The 20,036-nt window shown below is 42.6% G+C and overlaps 1 protein-coding gene across 3 annotated transcripts in view; it reads left to right on the plus strand.

The window, feature by feature from the left end:
• Nucleotides 1-11,723, plus strand: part of LRRK2 (leucine rich repeat kinase 2) — a 70,579-nt gene extending 58,856 nt beyond the window's left edge. For 2 of the 3 annotated variants that reach the window (XM_052789217.1, XM_052789219.1), the window contains 8 exons: nt 70-264; nt 1,283-1,476; nt 1,778-1,850; nt 2,683-2,867; nt 4,285-4,437; nt 5,189-5,397; nt 8,679-8,753; nt 10,651-11,723. In XM_052789217.1, coding sequence (XP_052645177.1) covers nt 70-264; nt 1,283-1,476; nt 1,778-1,850; nt 2,683-2,867; nt 4,285-4,437; nt 5,189-5,397; nt 8,679-8,753; nt 10,651-10,772 — 1,206 coding nt within the window. In that variant the 3' untranslated portion in view covers nt 10,773-11,723. Of the gene's footprint in view, nt 1-69; nt 265-1,282; nt 1,477-1,777; nt 1,851-2,682; nt 2,868-4,284; nt 4,438-5,188; nt 5,398-8,678; nt 8,754-10,650 lie in introns of those variants that run through there. The other variant, XM_052789218.1, reaches the window with a different exon arrangement.
• Nucleotides 11,724-20,036: the final 8,313 nt, after the last annotated feature.

Genomic DNA, 20,036 nt, shown 5'->3' on the forward strand with positions numbered 1-20,036 from the left:
CATTGTTTGTTATTTATCACTGTATGAGCCATTGTTATTAGCATGTGCATGCTGTGGCTTGCTTTGTAGGTTTATGAGATCCTGAATTCTGCAGAGCTTATCTGTTTGATGAGGTATGTTTCAATACCCAGCACATCTACAGCAGAGTGCATGGTAGCTGCCAATCAAAGCTGCAAGAAGGCAGGAGTCTGGATAGGCAATGGGAACACAGAAAAAGCACAACTTTCATTTGTTAACCTAAATACAGATGGACATACTTGTGAGGTATGTGGGAAAGTTGCCATTTATTCTAATTTTTTTGGCACCCAGATGTATTTCAGAAGAATTAATTGCATTTTAACAGCAGGCTATTACTTCTGGAAAGCTAACCTTTGAGAGAACAAAGGTTGTTCATAAGTGAGTCATCACTGTATCCATGAAATGAAGCAGAAAAGCAGTTACTTTTTCCTCTCTTCCTGCCATCCAGCCTGAACTTTCTCATAATACTGTCTTTCCACTACTGGGTTCCTTTCTTCCACTCAGATGGAAGCTATTTCTAGCACGGAGGCTAGAACAAGGAGTAATAGTTATGCAACCTTTCGTATCTCTACCTCCCCTAATAATCCAGCTAGTCTCTTAACAATTCCTCTCTTCCCATGGATGCCACCTCCTTGTGCCACTTTGGGTGATACCCTCCAGGTCTTTTCATTTGATTTTTGTACATCTCAGTCCTGTTCCATAAGAAAAGGGAAAAGGTTTTACCCAGGCTTGATGTGCTGTGATGAAAATGTGTGCCAGAACTGAGTGTGACTCATCATCAAAGTTGTTTAAGTTATATTTCCATCTGCCATCTGTTGACCATGTTACATTCGAATTGGTAGCTTTGGTATAAATTATATGGCTTATTTTTCTAAAACTAAAATGAGAAAAAGAAATACTAGACCAGTACTTTTAGAGTTAGCAATTAAACTGAACGTATATTGCAGTGTAATTCCATTTGCTTAATTCTCTGATGGCTTTGAGCCCTTCATTAGAATAGAGAGGGATAATATTTTTTTCAGCATTCAGCTTAAGAGATTTTCCTGTGTAGTGTTTGAGGGGTCCTTCCCAGCACTTTGAAGATAGATGGCACAGCTGAAGTATTTTGCTAATAGGGAATTAGATTTCTTAATGGGGAGGTTAAGTCTTGGGTCTGTCCAGGCTCCTAGAACATTGTACTGTATTTTTATTACCAGCAATTTACCAGCATTTCCCCTTACTGAAATCATAACCAGGTTGTTTTGTTTTGTTTTTTCTGACTTAGGATATTGCAGATAGCAAAATTTTAAGTTTGGCCTTAGTAACCCTTCCTACTGAGAAAGAAAACTGGATTGTAGCAGGAACCCAGTCTGGTTCTCTCTGGGCAGTTAACACAGAAGATGAAACAAGAAGGCATCGTCTGCAGAAGATGTCAGATTCCATCACTTGTTTATACTGTAATTCTCTTTCAAAGCAAAGGTATAAATTAATTTAAATATTTTAGGTTACATTTGAAGATATGACTAAACAGAGATATTCAGAAAATTACATCTGTACACTCATGCAGTTTTGTTCAGACAACTGCTTATTTTGCCTGTATTTTCGCTTAATTTTGCACCCAGTGTAACTGAAGACTACATTCCTGATCACAGGTGGTTGTATTTGCTTTTAGTGTTCAATGAAACATGAAACAACATCTTGAAATACCAGAGGCTGCTCATGTAAGTTTTTCTTACCCAATTAAGGCATTTTTAGAATTCATTATTTTATTTTATTTCAGCAAACAGAAGAATTTCTTCTTGGTAGGCACAGCTGATGGCAGACTGGCAGTTTTTGAAGACAAAGCAGTAAAGGTAGACTTGTTCTTTGCTGTCTGTTCTACAAAATGCTATCAGTAATATGTAAAGCAGCTACCAATAGTAGCTTTATTTCATGCAGCTTATTTTTTAATCACTTCTCTAAAACTAAAAATAATTTTCTGCTGCAGTCTTAGAGGAACTGCACATGTTTTACAATATCTGTTTTAACCAATAGAGTTAAGAGGGGGAAATTATTTCTTATTATATGACTTTGAAAGTCCTGGCAAACTGACTAGAGAGTGATATTAATGGTTGTTATTAAGAATATTCTAACAGTTTTCATTTCCTTTATTTATTGTTGTTATAGCTCCTTTTTCGTTTCATTCACACTAAATTTTCATAGAACAGATATCTTCAGAAAAGCAGTAGTGTTTCTATAGATCAGAGTTCTGCTCACAGAACAGGTAAAGAAATGCTGGGAGCTGTTGTTTATATCACCTGGTTCCTGAGGGCTGGCTCCTGACCATATGCAATTTAGAGCAGTTATGGAGTTGCAATGCACTGCAGAACTAGAATATGGTCCAGTGTGGGATGTCTCCAAGGTATGGATGTGACTTTCCATCCAGTTCTTGAACTGTACCAGGGGTTGCAGAAAGTATCAGTCCCAGCTCTGTCCTGTTTGCACTCACACAGGCTGTTTTCTATGGGACATCTATAATGAGACTATGGTGCTTTTCAGTTTCATAACATTCTGGAAAGATACCATAATAGTTCAGAAAATCCGTCTGTGTAAATTTAATTCAGTAGGCTGTGTGGTTTTGTTTTAACAGTTTCTGAGTGTCTGTATGCTCCTTGTTTCTAATGGAGACTATATTTTTGCTTGCAGTGTAAGGGTGCTACACCTTTGAAGATACTAACTGTAGGAAATGTTAGCACACCACTGATGTGCTTAAACGAATCCTCATACTTATCTGAAAAAAATATAATCTGGGGAGGCTGTGGAACAAAGATCATTGCCTTAACTAGTGATTTCTCTGTTCAAAAGCTCATTGAAACAAAGACAAGTCAACTGTAAGTTTTTCTGATAAGTGATGTTATTTGGCTCTTTTGTTATTTTCATTGAAGACTTCTGGCAGTACTTTGATGTAATGTCTTGTCCTAGAGCTCATTCTTTGAGTTCTCTTGTTTCCATTCTTTTCCTTCCATAATACAGATGGAATACAATGTGCATTAAAATAAGATCAGTGAGTAGTGTTTAAAGTATTCGTTCCTGTGTTTAAACAGGGGATATGCATTTTTACTATATAAAGGATTTATGAAGTCAGTATCTATTCAGAAAATGTATAAATGCAACTGATCAGTTTTTCTCCCCCAGTTGCATTTGTCCAGGCCCTGTTTACTTTATTTAGAATTATACACACTTACTTAGCATAGTATTTGCCCTTACATGTTTGTCAGTACGATATGTGTGCATATCTTTGCCCTATATAGCTAAATCATGTATAATTGCTGACTTCTCATTATTTAGAAATTAGTGTTAGAAAATTGGAGAGTTTGATATAATTCTCACATGGGCAAATTCTGCTCTCAAGTTAAGACAAGATTTTCCTGAGCAGGGAAAACAGTGTTTGTTTTTATACTAGTAGAGATCATTATTCTGGGAAATTAATTTACTCTGGAAAATAATGTGTTAATATAAAGCAAAAACCTAAAACTTCAGTAAAATGCAGTTCCATGGTAAGATGCAAAATAGGTCACAGGAATAATTTGAGCTTTGTGGAGGCAAAACTGTATATGGTTTTGAAAATAAAGTTGTCAAAACCAAGTAACATTAGGGAAAGTAGCAGTGTTACTGAGCGTCTGCTATCAGGGGCCTGTGATTTTGAGCTGTTCTTCAAGATGAATTGAAGAGTTAGTGAAATAAGCTAATGCTGTTAATTTGCAGGGCCAATAATATTTTGATACGTGCAGGCGCAGATCTGGCGTGAGAGACAAATTTGGAGGTAGAAGAAAATAGTGAAAAAGGCTGTCAGCTGAAGTGAAACAATAGCAGAGCGGGGTGAACTAAATCTCACTGCTGCTTTTCAGGCTTAGTCATCTTTGTGTTGAGTGACCCTTTATGGTCTTGTGGGCCCGAAAACTATCAAGTGTCTCAAAACATTGAAAGAGAGGCAGGAGAAAGGTGGAGTTTGCCCTGCTGTGATGTGAGCATATGTGATTTGAACAGATAGATGGGAAAGATTTATTGGTAAGTTTGGGGCATTAATGTGCCTCCAAGGATATCATCAGCATAACTCCATTACTGTGAGAATTTATGTCAAACTGTAGGAAGATTATAGCAAACTCTTTCAGTTATATCCTAGCCCAGTTTGGTTTTAAGGCTGAATGATTCTGTAACAGTTACAGGGAAGCTAACCCCACTCACAACAGTCAAGTTTTTCTACTAGCTATTTTCTGTGTATCTAACTGGAGTTCTTCTCTCTTCTAGGTTCTGTCATAATGCTTACAGTGATGCAAACATTATTTCAATAGCAATAGACAAATCCATCTACTTGGCAAAGAAAAACAGCCATTTTGTGGAAATCTGGGACAAGAAGACAGAAAAACTTTCTGAACTAATTGATTGTGCACATTTTCTTAAGTAAGTGTTTTATTTCAGATTGATGGCCTGATGCATAGAAAGCTGAATATCAGATTGCCTTCTCTAGCATAGTACCTAATCTGCTGGTGGTAAGGGATTTGCCCAGTTCTTTGGGCAAATGTGGAATTCCGTTCCTCTCTTTTGGCCCAGAACTTCAGAATATGCCATGCAGAATCTCAATTTTTTAAGACCCTTATTATATTTCACAATTTCTGTATGATGTCGAGAGGATTCATTTAACTCTGCTCAAGAAAGAAGAAAGTCCTTTGCTGTCCATCAGGTACTAATGCTTTTGCATCCGGTTACTTCCTGCATCCCCTAAATAAGAATGTATTCTTTCTCCAGTGCACAGATTCAGCAGGAGATCAGAGTTTTATTAACAGTGACGGTGATTTTCATTTGCATTCAAATTGTTCCTCTCCCTTAATGTTCATTTTCATGGTGAGGTTAGGAGCCCCTCTAGGTGCGCTCCTCCCACTTTGCAGTGACGTTATCCTCCTGCAGACTGGGAGAGAACAGAGAAGTATACCTGCCTCCTATTTAAACATCTTTTGAAGCAGACCAGGTGGCTCTTAGAAGTCCAGTAGTTTTCATCCCAGTTTGTTTCAAGTCAATCAACTGATTAGCATGAGATTTTTGCGGCTTGTCTTTATGAATGATTGTTTAAAAGGCTGGTATTGAGAGAGTCATTTTAGCAGTTGTGGAATAGTGTGCCACCAGATTTTAATACAAACTCTCTCCATATTCGTAGGGACAAAGTGGAAAAACTAAATAAGGAATCAAAACATAAACTGGCTTATTCTGGAAGAGTGAAGACAATTTGCCTGCAGAAAAATACGGCACTGTGGATAGGAACAGGAGGAGGACATATCTTGCTGCTTGATTTATCGACACGTCGTCCTGTACGAGTTATAGACAACTTTTGTGATTCTGTTAGAGTCATGATAACAGCTCAGCTAGGTAAGTAAAACCATCAAATGATGAGTACTTTGAAATCAGTGCCAAGTTTAGGATTGCTGTGTCCTGTTTGGCATGGTGTTCCAGGAACAGATTAGCATTTCCCATGTTTTGTTCATTCATTCTGTTCCACTGCTGTCATCTTCAGTCAATGTCAGATGCTCCGGTGTTAGCTGAATACCAGCAGGCTGTCATACCTGTGCCCACATAAAACAACAGCTCTTCCCTGGTTTGTCACTGATCAGCACATGAACACAGCCCACCTTCACTGTGTCCTTGTGCCATGCTTCAGCACAGTTCTCACCATCTTCTGTCTGATAGTCTTTGTGTTGATCTGTGTCTACCCATGTTCTTTCTCCATCTTAAGTTTTACACTTCTGGCTTCTCCCTCTGTGGAGCTTGTTAGGTTTTAATAATTTTTCCTTAATTGCTTAATGCCTAGTTTTCTTCTGCCATCCTTATTCAGGAATGGTTCTTTTAGGTTTGGGTCACAGGCAGATCACAGCAAAGCTGAGAAAGTGCTACACACTTGGACTCAGGGTGCAGACTTGTACGTATGTCCTGTTCCTGTCACCAGGGCCAGTTGTTTCAAGCTGCTGTAGGCAGATAGTAGTTGTGGGTTTTCAGTGGTCATTACAAACAGCTAGAGGAGCGTAGTTAGGTATGGGGCACTTCTTGGCTGTTGTAACTTCCTTCACCTGTACACTTTCCTGCATCTCTCCCCAAAGTAATAAAGGCCATACCAACTCAAGAGTTCTTTGTATGGCAGTGGTGGGTGCGCTCAAAATACACATTACTTCAAAAAGTACTCTGTGGCACAACATGTGAATTCCCATCGCCTTCCACTGTGTTCTGAAAAAAACTTTGGAGTTCCCTTGTTGGTGTGATTTAAAGTGTGTTTGCTGTCAAAAAACCACTCTGAAGCGGTTGTTGTGGACTCAGAAACACACTGTAATCCTGCTAGTAAACTTCATAGTTGCAGGCTGTGGATGTTTTCTCATTACCATCGTGAACTTAATTTGGGGGCTGTTTCTTCCTTTCTAGCACCAGAAGTATCCATATGCTACAGTTAGTTCATAGTGCTGACAGTGTTGTATGAGTCAAAGAACTCCATCTTTCTCTGACTTAGCTTTGCCTGAGACAGCAAGTTTGTAGAGTCTGTTCAGTCCTCAGCTGTTAGGAGTGCCAGCTATAGAGTCCAGATTCACTAGCACAGCATTTTCAGTCCTTCTAGTGCTGATAGCTACAATATTAGTACTATAAAGGGTTGTTTTATTTTTAGCATTTTGTAAAGAGTAGTTACTATGAAAACAAAATTTCTGCCTCACTTATTACTGTCATTGACAGGGAAAGTATATTCTATAGAATAGTACAGTGTGATTTAAAAAACCTTGAGTCTCATATTCTTTGTTTCTAGTCACCTCAACATTTTAAATCAAAATTTCATATATAGAAAAGTTAATACTTCAGGAGAAAGACTTTAGCTGTGTTTGCACAAAACTCAAGAATTGCAAGTAAGATTGATACATGATACATTGATGTGTGCTTTTTTCTTTTGATCATCTTTTCCCAGCAATTATTTATAAGGGTTGGGTTTTTTCCTAAATTCAAGGACTTTACTTCTACTGGGATTTTTTCAGATCAGTGAAAATGGCACTGAGGCTGCCGAGCAATTCTTCAATAGTAATGCATTGCTTGTGTGAAATAAGAGAAGATAGAGGGAAATATTTTTGTATTAAATAGTTTCATTTAAGATTAAAATACATAATGTCAATCAATGTAAATATTTCAGGGAAAAGAGATTGCCAGACTTTGAGGCATCAATTTTATCTGTAGTTCATATATGAATATGGAAATACAATGTCTTTTTCTAATTCTCTCACCTAACACATTGACATATAATAGACATGAGACTTATCATAGAGAATGATTTATATGTAAATCTGTAGTTCATTTTGCAAGTGAATATTTAGACTTCTATATAGTAGGAAAGGACCCTAGTCTGAATAAGAAACATTATACTTAAGTTCCAGTGACTTTTGTAAGGAGTATGGATAGGACTGGTTGCAGAAAAAATTGAAGTGATGAAAAATCTGAGCATGGAAGATGTGTATGGTTCCCACCAGCCCTCATCTGCCATAAGCAGATTTACATCAATAGCAAAGGAGAATATACTGCAGATCTCCACAGGGCAGGAAAAATATCTCTACCTTGCAGAGGTCCTGGGGGACCCACTAGAAACATTTGCCGGTTCAGAAGGAACATAACGTGGGGGACACACTACAGTGTGGTCACACAAAACTTCCGAGACTGTGGCTTTCACAGTAAGCCATACTCCAGTCTATTTATACCCCAGAAACTGACCCCCTCCTGATCCTTTCCCTGGGGGAGTGTGTAAGACTTCATGCATGAAGAGGTGTGGGGCGCAGTGCTGCAGCTGGGGTGTCTGCAGACAGAGGGCTGTTCCTTCCCTGGCCTGATCCGTGACCCAGGTACGTAGGCTGGGTCCTGTATTCCTCTACTAGAGTACAGCCAAGGGCTCACTGCCCTCTTTGTGCTGCCAGTAGGACAGGTAGCTGCTGTGGCAGGAGAACATGTAACAGCTTCCATCTACCTTGCAAGACATTTGTAAACATATCTTGTTGGGAATAAGCGGGAAGTTGATACTGAAACACTGGCACGTTCAACTTATCCCTCTGTGATCCAACCACTCCTGTCTTCCTGGTCTTTTTTTTCGTTCCTCAGTAGGCACCTTCCTATGATCCGTCCCCTATTTCTACTTCCCTGTTAACTCTCCTTTCCCACCTACGTGCCATCGTTAGTACAGAACACTTTTAATTGGTTTGTATCATACTTGGTTTGTATCATACTTGGTTTTGATTTTTTCATAACCAAACTGATTACTGGCACTTTCTGTTTCTGCTGTGCACTGGGACTTCATTTGCAGCCTACCCCTTCGCTGTGACATCTGTTTCCTGTGACTCTACTACCTCTGCTTGTGGTATATAATAGGGTGCTTTGTTCTCAGGCTCGTTCAACATGCTGGCCGGCTGATCCAGCGCTTATGCCTTTGAATCCTGATAAACCCCTACGTTAAATGGAGACATGAACTATATTGTTTTCATGTCTGGGTTTTTCATGGTTAATGATTTTGAATAAAGGGTCAGGTTGAATGAACTTCGCTTTCTGTCGTCTTAGTGGGATGATGTCATCTACTCTTTCTGTCCTTAAATGACAAAGTTCCCATTAAAATTAAAATTTGACATTTTATTTCTTTGAAAAAGGGAGTCTCAAGAATGTGGTGCTGGTTTTGGGATATTGCTATAAAAGTGACACCGAAGACAACAAATATCACAAAGGTACCTGAACTGTGTTTCATTTATTTGTATTATTGGTAGAGTAGACACTATCATGCTTGACTACCCACTGAGAGTTGATCATCATTTCATATAATTTTATTGAAACATCGTTATTAGTTTTTGTTGTCTTTTGCATTTCTGGGCTCCATGCAAACTAACAGTAACTTCTAAAAATGGATCAGAGGAAGGCACTATTTGAAGTATATAATATACTGGAAAACTGTATTTGGAGAGTAAATGTCATTGTATAATTGGAGAATGTATCAAATGGATTTCCAGAGGGGTCTCTGCTAGGCCAGGAATCCTCAATGTTTTCATGAATGTTGTGGATGAAGGAATAGTGAATGTGCTTTTCAGATTTGCAGACAATTCTCAGCTAAGACAAAGCCACAAGCACACTGGAGGGCAGGATTAGAATTCAAAATGACCTTGACAAATAGAACAAATGGTCTGGAGGGAAGTAGGATACAATTCAGTAAGGACATATGTAAGACCTTTTACTTAATTAGGAATGATCCGTTGTACCAACATGAGGAAATGATCAGCTTAAACAGCAGTGCTGTAGAAAAAGGGTTATAATTGATCGCAGGGTGAACATGAGTCAACCATGTCACATTGCTGCAGAAGAGGCAAACACCATTCTTATACCAATCGAGAAGTGGTGTCTGTAAGACATGAGCTAATTCTTACACTCTGCTGAGTGCTGATATGGCCTCTGCTGGAGGAGCCTATCCATTTGGGACTTGCTGAATGTTCTGGACTATAGTCCAGATGAGAGACATGCAACCTGTGAGGAAATGTTGCAGGAAGTTAAGTTGGTTAACGTAAATAAAGCTTAGAGAAGACATGATAACAGGCTTCAAATATGTAAATAAAGAGGAAGGGAATAAAGACTTCTGCATATTCCTTGGGGGTAGGATAAGGACTAACCAGTTTCTATTACAGCAAGGGATATTTAGGTCAGACATCAAGAAAAGCTTCCTGACAATTAGGATAGCGAAGAGCTAGAATAAGAAGACAGAAAACCTCCATCTTTGGGTTTTTCTAAGAACAGTTACAGCTGATGCTCTGATCGATGCCCTTCTTCACCTTTATCTCATCCCAGTTTCAGTGACTCCTAAAAATGTGGCAATGACAGAATAAAGTTATAGGTGGCAAGTGGCGATGAGCTGACTGTTTGGAGTAAAATAAGAATCAAACTTACAGCAGTGGTTTTTATATTCTGATATTCCCTGATTATTACCATGAGAACACCTATTGCCTTTTTAGCCTTTTCATTGTATGTAAGAGTGCCGTTAATTATACAGAGAGGAATCAGAGACTCCCAGAAACCGTGGGGCCTTAGTTTGTGAGCCCCTACTCAGGTAAGCGTTCTCAAAAAGCAGTGTGAATTTTCCATGAATAGAGTTGTTTGCATGAAGGGGGATTGAAGAAGTGACCTTTTCCCAGTATACTCACTACCTTATGAAATCAGTTTTCATTTTTAGTTTACAGTGAATGGGTTTTGAGTCTTGTAAGCATTTAGGGTATATCTACTTGGGAAAATAGAGATGAAATTTTATGCCAGCACCTCAGTACTAGCATTAGCTGTAGCTCAGGTCAGTACCTTATGGCCCACAGGCACCAGAAAGGGTTTTTCAAGTGCTTTTAAAGGGTATACTCTAAGTTTAGGAACTGGAATCTAAATCATTGTGCAAGTACAAACAGCTTGTAACCCATAACTGCATTACCTCATACATGAAGTTTCATATAACTTGTCTTCCTGGTCCTAAGCATCATGCTTCATTGAAGCAATTTATGAGTAACTAAAAAATAAGCAGATAAGCAAAACCACTTCTTATTATGCAGTAATTCTTCTCTGTTGCAGTTTTCAATTTTTTTCATTATTTTTTTCCAGAATTACAATCCTGCGTGTCAGTGTGGGACATTAACCTGCCCCATGAAGTGCAAAACCTGAAAAAACATATAGAAATGAGACAGGAATTAGCAGAAAAAATGAAGAGCTTTTCTTTGGATTGAAAAGTCACCCTGCAAGTGCCATTCTCTTTTCTAGTCTTCCATCCTAACTTACTGTGCAATATTTACAACTTCTTGTCGCTGGGGTTTTTAACCGAAAACCAGGAAGAAGATTGCCACGAGAGAGGCCATTGGTATTCATAGGATACCAAGAAAAGAGAAGGATAAGTTATTTGTAATATTTGAAAGGACAGAAAACTATTGAGAATTTCTGAATCTAAAGTGTTATCATGCATCTGTTGTTTACTTGTGAAGTTCTGCTCCCAGAAGCTACGGCTCAACTTCAGTATAACATTGTTCATCCAGTTTTTGATCCCAGTTAAATTGGGAAGAAGCCAGAAGACTATAAATGGCTCTTACTTACTTCATTATCTCTACTGAGTTGACGCTGTAATAAGAAGCAAAATTTAAGCTTCTATGTGTTTATTGCCATTTGCGTGTATGAGTTCGCTCTGGTGATTCGTGTTTTAGTAATAAGTCAGAGCTTATGACCCTGAGTATATGAAAGAAAACATTACATTTTATATAATAGCAGTGTTTAAAGGAACATATAATGACTACATTACTCTGCTTGAAAACAACAGGCAGGATAGTCTTTATTTCTTCCATGAATAATTGACACTTCTTCATTATGATCAGAAAAAAAAAGTTGTGCTACAATAATAAAATAGGTCAGAATTCAGAATTTAAATACACCGACAGGCTTCTGCAAGTTAGTGTCCTCTTGCAGTACTGCAGTCTGCCTCGTTCTCAGAGATGTAGTCACATTGTTATGAACGTTACCATTCACATATATCTGTTGTACAGCTCACTTTTTGAAAAGCCAAGAGAAAACACAGAGTGAAAGCTCTGATCTAAATGCTGCTACAACTTTTACCACAAAGGAAGAAAGCAGCATGCTGCTGTAGCCAGACTGCTAGTTCTTAGTCCAACTTGCTGGTTCGCTTATCTCAATCTTATAAAAAAAAGGCGGGGGGGGAACTTTCACTTTGATATTTCTAACGTGCGAAGTTTCCGCTTGTTCTTGGTTTAATTTATATTGTTATTTTGGGGGTAGGCAGGGGAACCTTGAGGAACGTAGGAATTGGCTACCTCTTGTGCATAACTACCAGAATTTGTTGCCACACATCTTCATTCAAGAGAGGCCTTTTGCTGCTCTCTGGCTACAAGTCCAAGCTGCTTTTTACAGCCTGCACTGACGTGGTCTAAGTAAGTGCCTTATTTCTGTCCATCAGAAGACAGATATAATTCTCTTTTTTTGATACCAAAAGAATCTACAGGGTGCTCCTGAAATCTCAAGGAGTGGATATCTAGAGCTATTCCTGAGGCTATGGAGCTGAACAAGGTTGAGCAACCAAAAAGTTCTCAGTTCCATTTTTACAGTTTTGGAGAAATTACATACTAGGACAACAGCATTTATTGTGTCCAACAGTATCATTGTTCTATTTTCTGCCGTTTGTTGAGTGTGTACTGAGGATTCCATTCAGATATGCACCCCAGTTTTTATGTATTCTTGTAATCAGCATACGGAGAATGATTTGCTATTTATATAAGATTTTATAACTCAGAAAATATATATTATCTTATAATGAATACTTTTTTTAAAAATAGAATATATATATTGTGATTATGTTTATTTATAAGTCATTTTGAGATGTAAGCCTTAAACCTTTTTATTAAAGCTGTGCTTTGTTAATAATATAGTCTACTTTCTGATTGCTGAATCTCCAAGGAGGAGCTTTTGTGTGCAGTTTTTTGTGGAGCTTAATCCCTTACATCAGGATGATGCAAGATCCCATTTCCATGGGTTGTGTTGACACAGCTGCATTCCCACTTGTCCCCTGTCTCACTGTGCATGTCTTGAGCCCTTTTCCATTCCCCAGTTTATCTTCTACTTAGTGTTCCTTGCAACCTTTCCCAGAGGTGGGAGGTGACCTGTAAGCAGTACTGTCCTTGCAGGTGTTGGTCACCTCTTCCAAGATGTTCTGCAAAAGAATGATCTGTAGACTGAATTGGTCCTACGTGTTAGGTATTACAGGGATAGCAAAGAATTAAAGAGACAATAGCAACCAAACGAAAGACAGAAGGTCATTACAAACCTGACTAAATTGGCCACTGTTGAATTATCAGTGGTGAGAGAGTAAAATTCTGTAAAGGTGACTATTTATCAACACAGCACTCATTCATAGGGAGCGCAGTGATCCAGCTGCATCCTCCCCAAATACTTTTTAGTACTAGAAGAAAAGATTTGGAGAAGATCATGTGTTGGTACTTCATGTTATTCTTTGCCATTTGATACAGTCTAGAAGTTCATCTCTGGCCATCTTGAGCCCTATTCAGCTCATGCACAGCTGCCTGTCTGCCAAGTGTGGCATTTCTTGGAGACAACAGCAAAAGGGCATATCCTGTCAAATAAAGTGGACAGCCCTCAGCATCCATCTCTTTCCTGAGTGTGGGAAAGCTCTTGAAGGATGTGGCTGCAAAATTGTTTGGCCAGGAGCTGGCAGGCAGTAAGTGTGCAGGTCCAATTTAGAAGTACTGAGGGACTGGTTTCCCCTTCCCAGCTGGGACATGCCACCAAGGGGAAGAACATCACTTCTGTGCGACAACCATTTAAACCTGTGCTATAAAGAAACCTTTTCCCAGAAACATGTCTGACAAACTATAAGGAAAGAGGAAAAAAAGATCCATGACTTTGTGTTCCCTCTGGTTTTAGTGGAGCTGTTTGAAAACCAGCAGGGAGTACAAGCTCTATCAGATGTAACACTTCCTGTATACTTAGGATAACATCCAGCACCTGAAAACAGAAAGATAACCCTTACTTCAAAAAAGAGCCTGTTTGCTCATGGGAAACAAGCAGTATGGTTTGGCTGTGATTTAACACCTGAGCTGGGACACGTAATTAACCCCATGTTCCTCAGAAGTGTGCAGCTAAGGATACTGGGGTTTAGACCTAAAGACAAGGAGACAAACTACAGAGTGAGCTGAATACTTGATCCCTTTCAAGTCCTTTCTTGAGGGAAGGATGACCAATCACTAGTCACAGAGGGAAAGGAGAGGCCTTGGGCTCCCCTGTGGGCCCTGAGTCAGCCCAACATGGTGACAGGAGCACAGTGACTCAGCTCACAGGATCACACACCTCCAGCATCATCACCTCTTGCCCTGCTCCATGTTTTGGCAGCCCCTGCAGAGCCTGGCCCACACAGGACCATTGGCCACGAGGACACAGCGTGGTGGGACACACCTTTACCTCGTAGAGAGAAATTCATACAGCAGGAACATAAACACTCAGCTCTTTGCACTGCAAATACATTAACTTTAGTTCATGGATGCTCAGTTCTGCTTTTCCTTGCCTTGACATCTTGGCGGTCACCCTGAAAACATCTGTTCTCTGCAAGGCAGCAAGAACCATCTGCCCCCACCACGCTCCCGGGCTCTGCAATTGGGACTTTAAACCAACTGAGCTAAAGCTGGGGCTCAGCAATGTCAGCGTCATGCCATTATCATCAGAGGTCACAATAAATACTTTTTTTTTTTTTTAAACTGCAGAGCTGTGAGCCCTGGGAAGAGCAGCAGCACCTTTTGCAGCTCGCAAAGCAGAGGCTGGGTTGGTTTGTTGTGGCAAAGCTGCCGGCAGGCACAATGGCTGCTCCCCTGTGGGTGTCCCCAGAGCTGCCTGGCCCCCCCCAGCACAGCTCCCCTCCCTTGCTGCTGCTCGCTGACCAAGCCCGCAGCAGCCTGAAGAGGGGAAAAACCTGTTCAGTTTTTCTCAGTAAAGGCCATGCAGGGCCGAGGGACGTCAAGCCCAGCCACCCACCCTGATGCAGTAGGGTTTATAGGGACTGGCAAGACACAGGGCAGCCAAAACCAGCTGCTTCTGGCAGCATCCGTCTCCCCCCCCAGCACCTTCCCCCCAGGGAGGTGTGTCGTGCTCTGAAATGAGCCCATCCTGCCCACACTCACCTGGCACCAGCCCTTACACCTCTCATCAGGACTGGGAAGCAACAGGTCTGTGCACACCAGCCAGGAAGATGCCACTGAGCCCTGCTGGTTTGGGTGAGACCTTACACAAATGTATGGGGAAGCCAGTTCTATGCACTAGCAATTTTCTTACATTATCCTAAGCATTTCCTGATGAACGCCCACATAAAACTCACGTGAATTTTGCCATTTTGAAGCCCACTGCTCCGAAACGCAGTGCTCTGCTGAGCTACATCCACGGGTGGGCACAGCAAGAAGAGTCGGGCTGATGCCCTGGGGCTCACCTAAGTGGGTGCTGACCCCAGGGTGCTCCATTTGCACCTGTGGTTCATCTTCCAGGACTAAGGGAGGCCACCTCAGATGTTGGGACAAGCCACCAGGGCTCAGACATGCGCCCCACAGCCCTCCTCTCTGCAGGGAAACCATCCGTGCAATGGGGCTGACACCTTCTCCACCCCAGCCAGGCCTCTCTGAGTGCCGCTGACAGAGGACAAAAAGCCCATCCGCTGCCCCTGCAGCGATGTCACCCACGTAAAGGAAAATATTCCCCCTCTCCGCATGCCTCCACAGACTGCTACGGCAACAACTCTTTCGCATTAGTCTAACTCTGTCAGGTTTAGGCAAAACTCAAAAGATGCTATTAGATTGCATGCGCACAAGTAAAGGTTTAATGAGTTTCCTATTACTCCAAAAAAGTTCAAAATTTGAAAAGTGAATTTCTAAACTTTAAAGTCACCTGCTAGAGTACATGCTCCCGGCTGAAGCAGAGCAAGAGCAGCCCCTAATGGGTAGAGAGCTGGAGGCCCAAGCTGCCCAGCAGCCATGCTCAGTTTAACCACCACCATTGTTCATACTCACTTTTAATAACTACCAGCCAGGTAATTAAGCTTCAGTGAACAGTAATTTTCAAATATTATCCATGTGTCAAAACTCACTTCCTCCTCTTCTTTTTTTTTTTTTTCACTCTCCAAAATAATAGTATGTGCTGAGCACTCTGCAGCTGGAAAAATCTCATGGCAAAACACGCTCCCACCTTGTAATTATGAGAAAGTTTGCAACAAAAAAAAAACCCAAAACCAAACCCATTCAATTCCCTGGTTTTACAGCTATTACAGCTAAATCCAGGAAGGGACACAAACACCTGGGCTCTGCAGGGGCTCAGAAATAGCTGGTGCAGAGCAGTCAGTCCTGCTGGAAGAGTCTGAAATCCCCATTGCTGGAGCTAGGGGCAAGGGAAAGAGGGAGGAAAAAACCCCACAAAAACTAAAAACCAATATTAAGTGTCTGCAGTTCCCATAAAACCGGTGCCAGATACATAGGGAACCGCATGGCCCTGCTCCTGCAAGCTCCCAGCACACGGATGCCCAGGCTGGGCGGCTCCGTGAGACGCGTCACTCCTTGGTGCAACTGGCACGGCAAGGAGCACATGGCAGAGGCACACGCAGGTGGGTGCAGGGGGAGGCTCCTGCTGAGAGGATGCTGGTGCCTTGCCCCCAGAGAGGAGCAGGAACAGACCTTTCCGGGAGAGGTCAGAAAGCCACCAGCTTGCCTAAATCCAGGCCTGGAGATGAGGGCCTACAGACAGAGAACTTTTAGTTCTGCTCCACCTCACCCAGCCATTTTTCTTCAGTCAAAGGCTTCATCCTGGACAAGCTTTGCTTTTTAGTTTAAAAGCCCTTTGGGCTTTGAGCACGTCAGCTTTGACCAGCACCGCTCCCCTTCCACGCAGGCATCTCCAAGACATCAGGAGAGCAAAGTGCAAAACTGCTGTTGCTACTCAGTTGCCCCATCACCACTGAAAGATGGAAATACCAGCGTCCTGGTTTCACGCAAGTACCCATCACTCTCCGCCCTGGAGAAGCCAGAGGACAAAGGCTGGGAGCTCCCCGACTCCAGCAGCAGCTCTTGCAGACCCACGTGCCAGCGTGTTCCCACAGCCCAGCAACACACAGCCGCCCCCGGCTCGCTTTGCCCACGGTGAGGGTCCTGCACAGCAGCCGCAGGCTGCCCGTGGCTCCAGCCCACCCACGGGGTTCCCTGGGGAAAGGCTTTTGGGCTTGGTACGGGCAGGGGAGCACAGGGCCCTCGCTCAGAGGAGGGAGCGCTTCGTGACACCTCCAGTCTGTGATGGGGGAGGCAGAGGCATGGGCACTGCAGCCTGGAGGAGCTCTGCTCGCCATGTTTGCAATCACCTTTTGCCCCACACCACACCTGGGTCCTTCTGAACTCAGCCCAGTCCGGCTTTCTGTTTTTCACACCTCAAGTTGCTGGTCCTGGGACTCTGGAGGTTTCTATTTATATACACAAAATAAAAAAAGAAAACAAACAAGCCACAATGAGATTTTGCTTGAATTCTGCTATGACGAAGCCAGGGAGAGGCTCAGGTTTGCAGAGTGTGCCTTCAGCTCTTCCCCACAGAAAGCACACTGTACCACCCAGCCTTAATGAATTTACGGACCAGCTCTCAGAAAACTCTTCTGGAAGAGAGGAAAAGGTGACACTGCCTTGCTCCTGAGCCAGCAGCAACCAGAAATACTTTGGAAAGGACATTAAGCCATGGCAGAAGGAAAAGATGAAGCTTTTCACATAATTTTAACTAAATCAGCTGAAATGTAGGCCAGTGCTCTAGCGAGGCGTGCAAGGGCAGAAGGCAGACAGACCTACAACACCAAACCTTTGCCAGGGCACCAAAGGTAGCAGGCAGACTCCCTTAAGGCTTCTTGAAGCATTAACTACTATATGTTAACTATATACGCAGGCAAGCATATTTTCTCTAAACAACAGACCACCGCCAAGGCCAAATACTAGGCATGATTTGCACTAACTGAGCGTTGGCAGAAAAAAAAAGTGTCCTTACGAGAAGTAACTTTGCAACTAAGGACCGATCCAAGTAAGCGATGCGTATAGTAGATGTATCCTCTCGCACCCCCACCTTCTGTGGTGCCTTTTAAAAACAGACGGAGATCTTTGCAAGTATCCCCAAACAAGCTGTTCTCATTTCCCATCTTCCCAGAAAAAAGCTGTGGTGTTTGGTTACCTCTGAAGAAATAGAGAGCAGGGAGTTTTAGTATCATCAATGCCACCGGAGACCTGATCGAGGTGACCACATCCCTCCTGCTTCAATGTTACTGCATCTGTAACGTGTTATGCAAGACATCCTTCTCACAGAGAACTAGACAGCAAAATGACAAGGCAACAGCTGCCTCCCTGACCTTGGTTTTGTCTGTACAGTTAAACACAGCTGCATTTATACCAAATATATATCTGCCTCTGACTGTTCCTAAGCAACTATGCCGACTGCTTAGGGCTTGGTTTGTCAAATCGGTCCCTGAAAAGCTTAAGAGGATTTCAGGCAGGGCAAGGCAGAGGAGGGAGAGTCCTTGCCCAGCTCCAGGCAGGACCGACTCCACCGGCACATCTCCCCGTCCCGCTGTGGACCACCCCACAGCCACAAACAGGCACCCAGGGCAGAGCCGGCAGCTGCAGGGAAAGGCTGGGCACTGCACCCACAGCACAGGTCCCCACCAGGGAGCTTCCGAGATGGAAAGAGCTGAATTTTCTTTCAAATTACTCACCTATTTCTAGGATGAGAATTTCAGTGGAGTGAAGAGCAGCTTGGGTTTGCTTTTTTAAAGAAAGTCTGCTACGTCGGTTAACCCAACCCCTCTCCTGCTACAGAGACACATGCATTTCTTCCTCACCTCCCTGCCAGCAAGAGCCCCAAAACACCTAGTAGAAAAGTCAGGGGGAAAGAATGAAAAGAGCCTGAAGTAGGGCAATTGCCATTCATACACCCACTTCACATTCTTCTCTTGGTCTGTCCTGCAACAGGCACCAATACACACACCAGAGGTGGTGGTTAAGGAAGTCGGAGCAACAGGTGGCACGAAGACAGTAGCCACAACGTACAGCAGGATCTGTCACAGCCTGACTTCCACAGCCTCCCCCATCACACTGTTCAGCTACACCCGCCACAGCACATCACTCAGCTGGAAGACAGCATTATTATAAATTACATGACTTTACATCAGCTCATGATCAGTTCCTGCCCCCCCCCCCCCAAGAATTCTTTCACAGCTATGGGTTTTGACCACATCTTCGTTTTGTACACTGCTAGCTTGCTTTTGCTGCCTCCTCCACAGAACAGGCACCTGCCCCTGCCCACTGAAACATCTCATCCGGTCTTCTGCTGTACCATAAAGCAAGCAAGCATCCTTACTGAACTCCTGCAGGTGCCAGGGCTGGCTACATCCTCACCTTTTTCTTTCCCTAATTAGAAATCTTTTGCAAAATACATCCAGAAAAACAGCAGTGAAGTGTGTCATCTTAACTCAGAGATTTTACAGCGACTTCTTGTCAATGCTGTGTGATCCTGGCTCGCAGGTGACAGGGCTGGAGGTGCTCTGTCCTGTTAAAAACTCAGCTCGGTGTTTCCTCTCGAGCCCTGAAACCAAGAGTTACTTGAGACATATCTGCTCCCATCCCCTCCCCACCTCTTATGGCTGGCACCGGCTTCCCGTGACACTGGGGTACAGCTCGAGGGATCCGGGGGACACCCACATCCAGGCACAGCACTCCAGGTCTTGGAGACAATCAAGGCGATCGTGTTCCTGCTAACACAACCTACACTCCCCGAGAGCATGGCAGCAGCGAAGCAAAACCCAAACCATGCCAGCTGGAAGCACGGAAGACTTTCTGCCCATAAAGACAGCTGAGGGGGAGAGGGGAGCCAGAGGAGTCTGCAAAGGGCATGCTATGAACGCACCTTATGAAGGTTAAAAATTTCTTCCCGTGTTCTCTCTTTTCAACATTGTGTAAGAGCCAAAGATAAAAATACGTAATTTTGACCATCTTTCCTGACCCAGAAAATGGTATTTTTCATCTACTATCCCCCCTTTCAGAAAATACACATCACGTAAACATCAGGGTTTCTGTTTCCCTTGGGACACCTATTCCTTTCATTTTTCCATACGACGCTCACTTTTACACAACATAAATAAACGTGACCAAAAAAAGTCACCGCAATAAACTATTCTTTTCTCTGGAACATCCTTGCATGTGCTGGTTAAGCTAATGACAACGTGCGGTACATGGGTAAGTGGTACTAGCTGTAACAACCAAACCCTCTGTGGAGAGAAAGCCAACAGCAGGTTCAGCTGATCCTGTACTCACTCCACAATGCAGCATCTCACATCTGGAAGTCGATCCCACCTTTTCGTCCATTAGCAACCAGATGTCACACAAGCTTTGTTCCAGACAGAACAACACGAAGACGCCACACAAGGA

This window comes from Harpia harpyja, chromosome 6 (assembly GCF_026419915.1).
Source record: "Harpia harpyja isolate bHarHar1 chromosome 6, bHarHar1 primary haplotype, whole genome shotgun sequence".
Lineage (NCBI taxonomy): Eukaryota > Metazoa > Chordata > Aves > Accipitriformes > Accipitridae > Harpia > Harpia harpyja.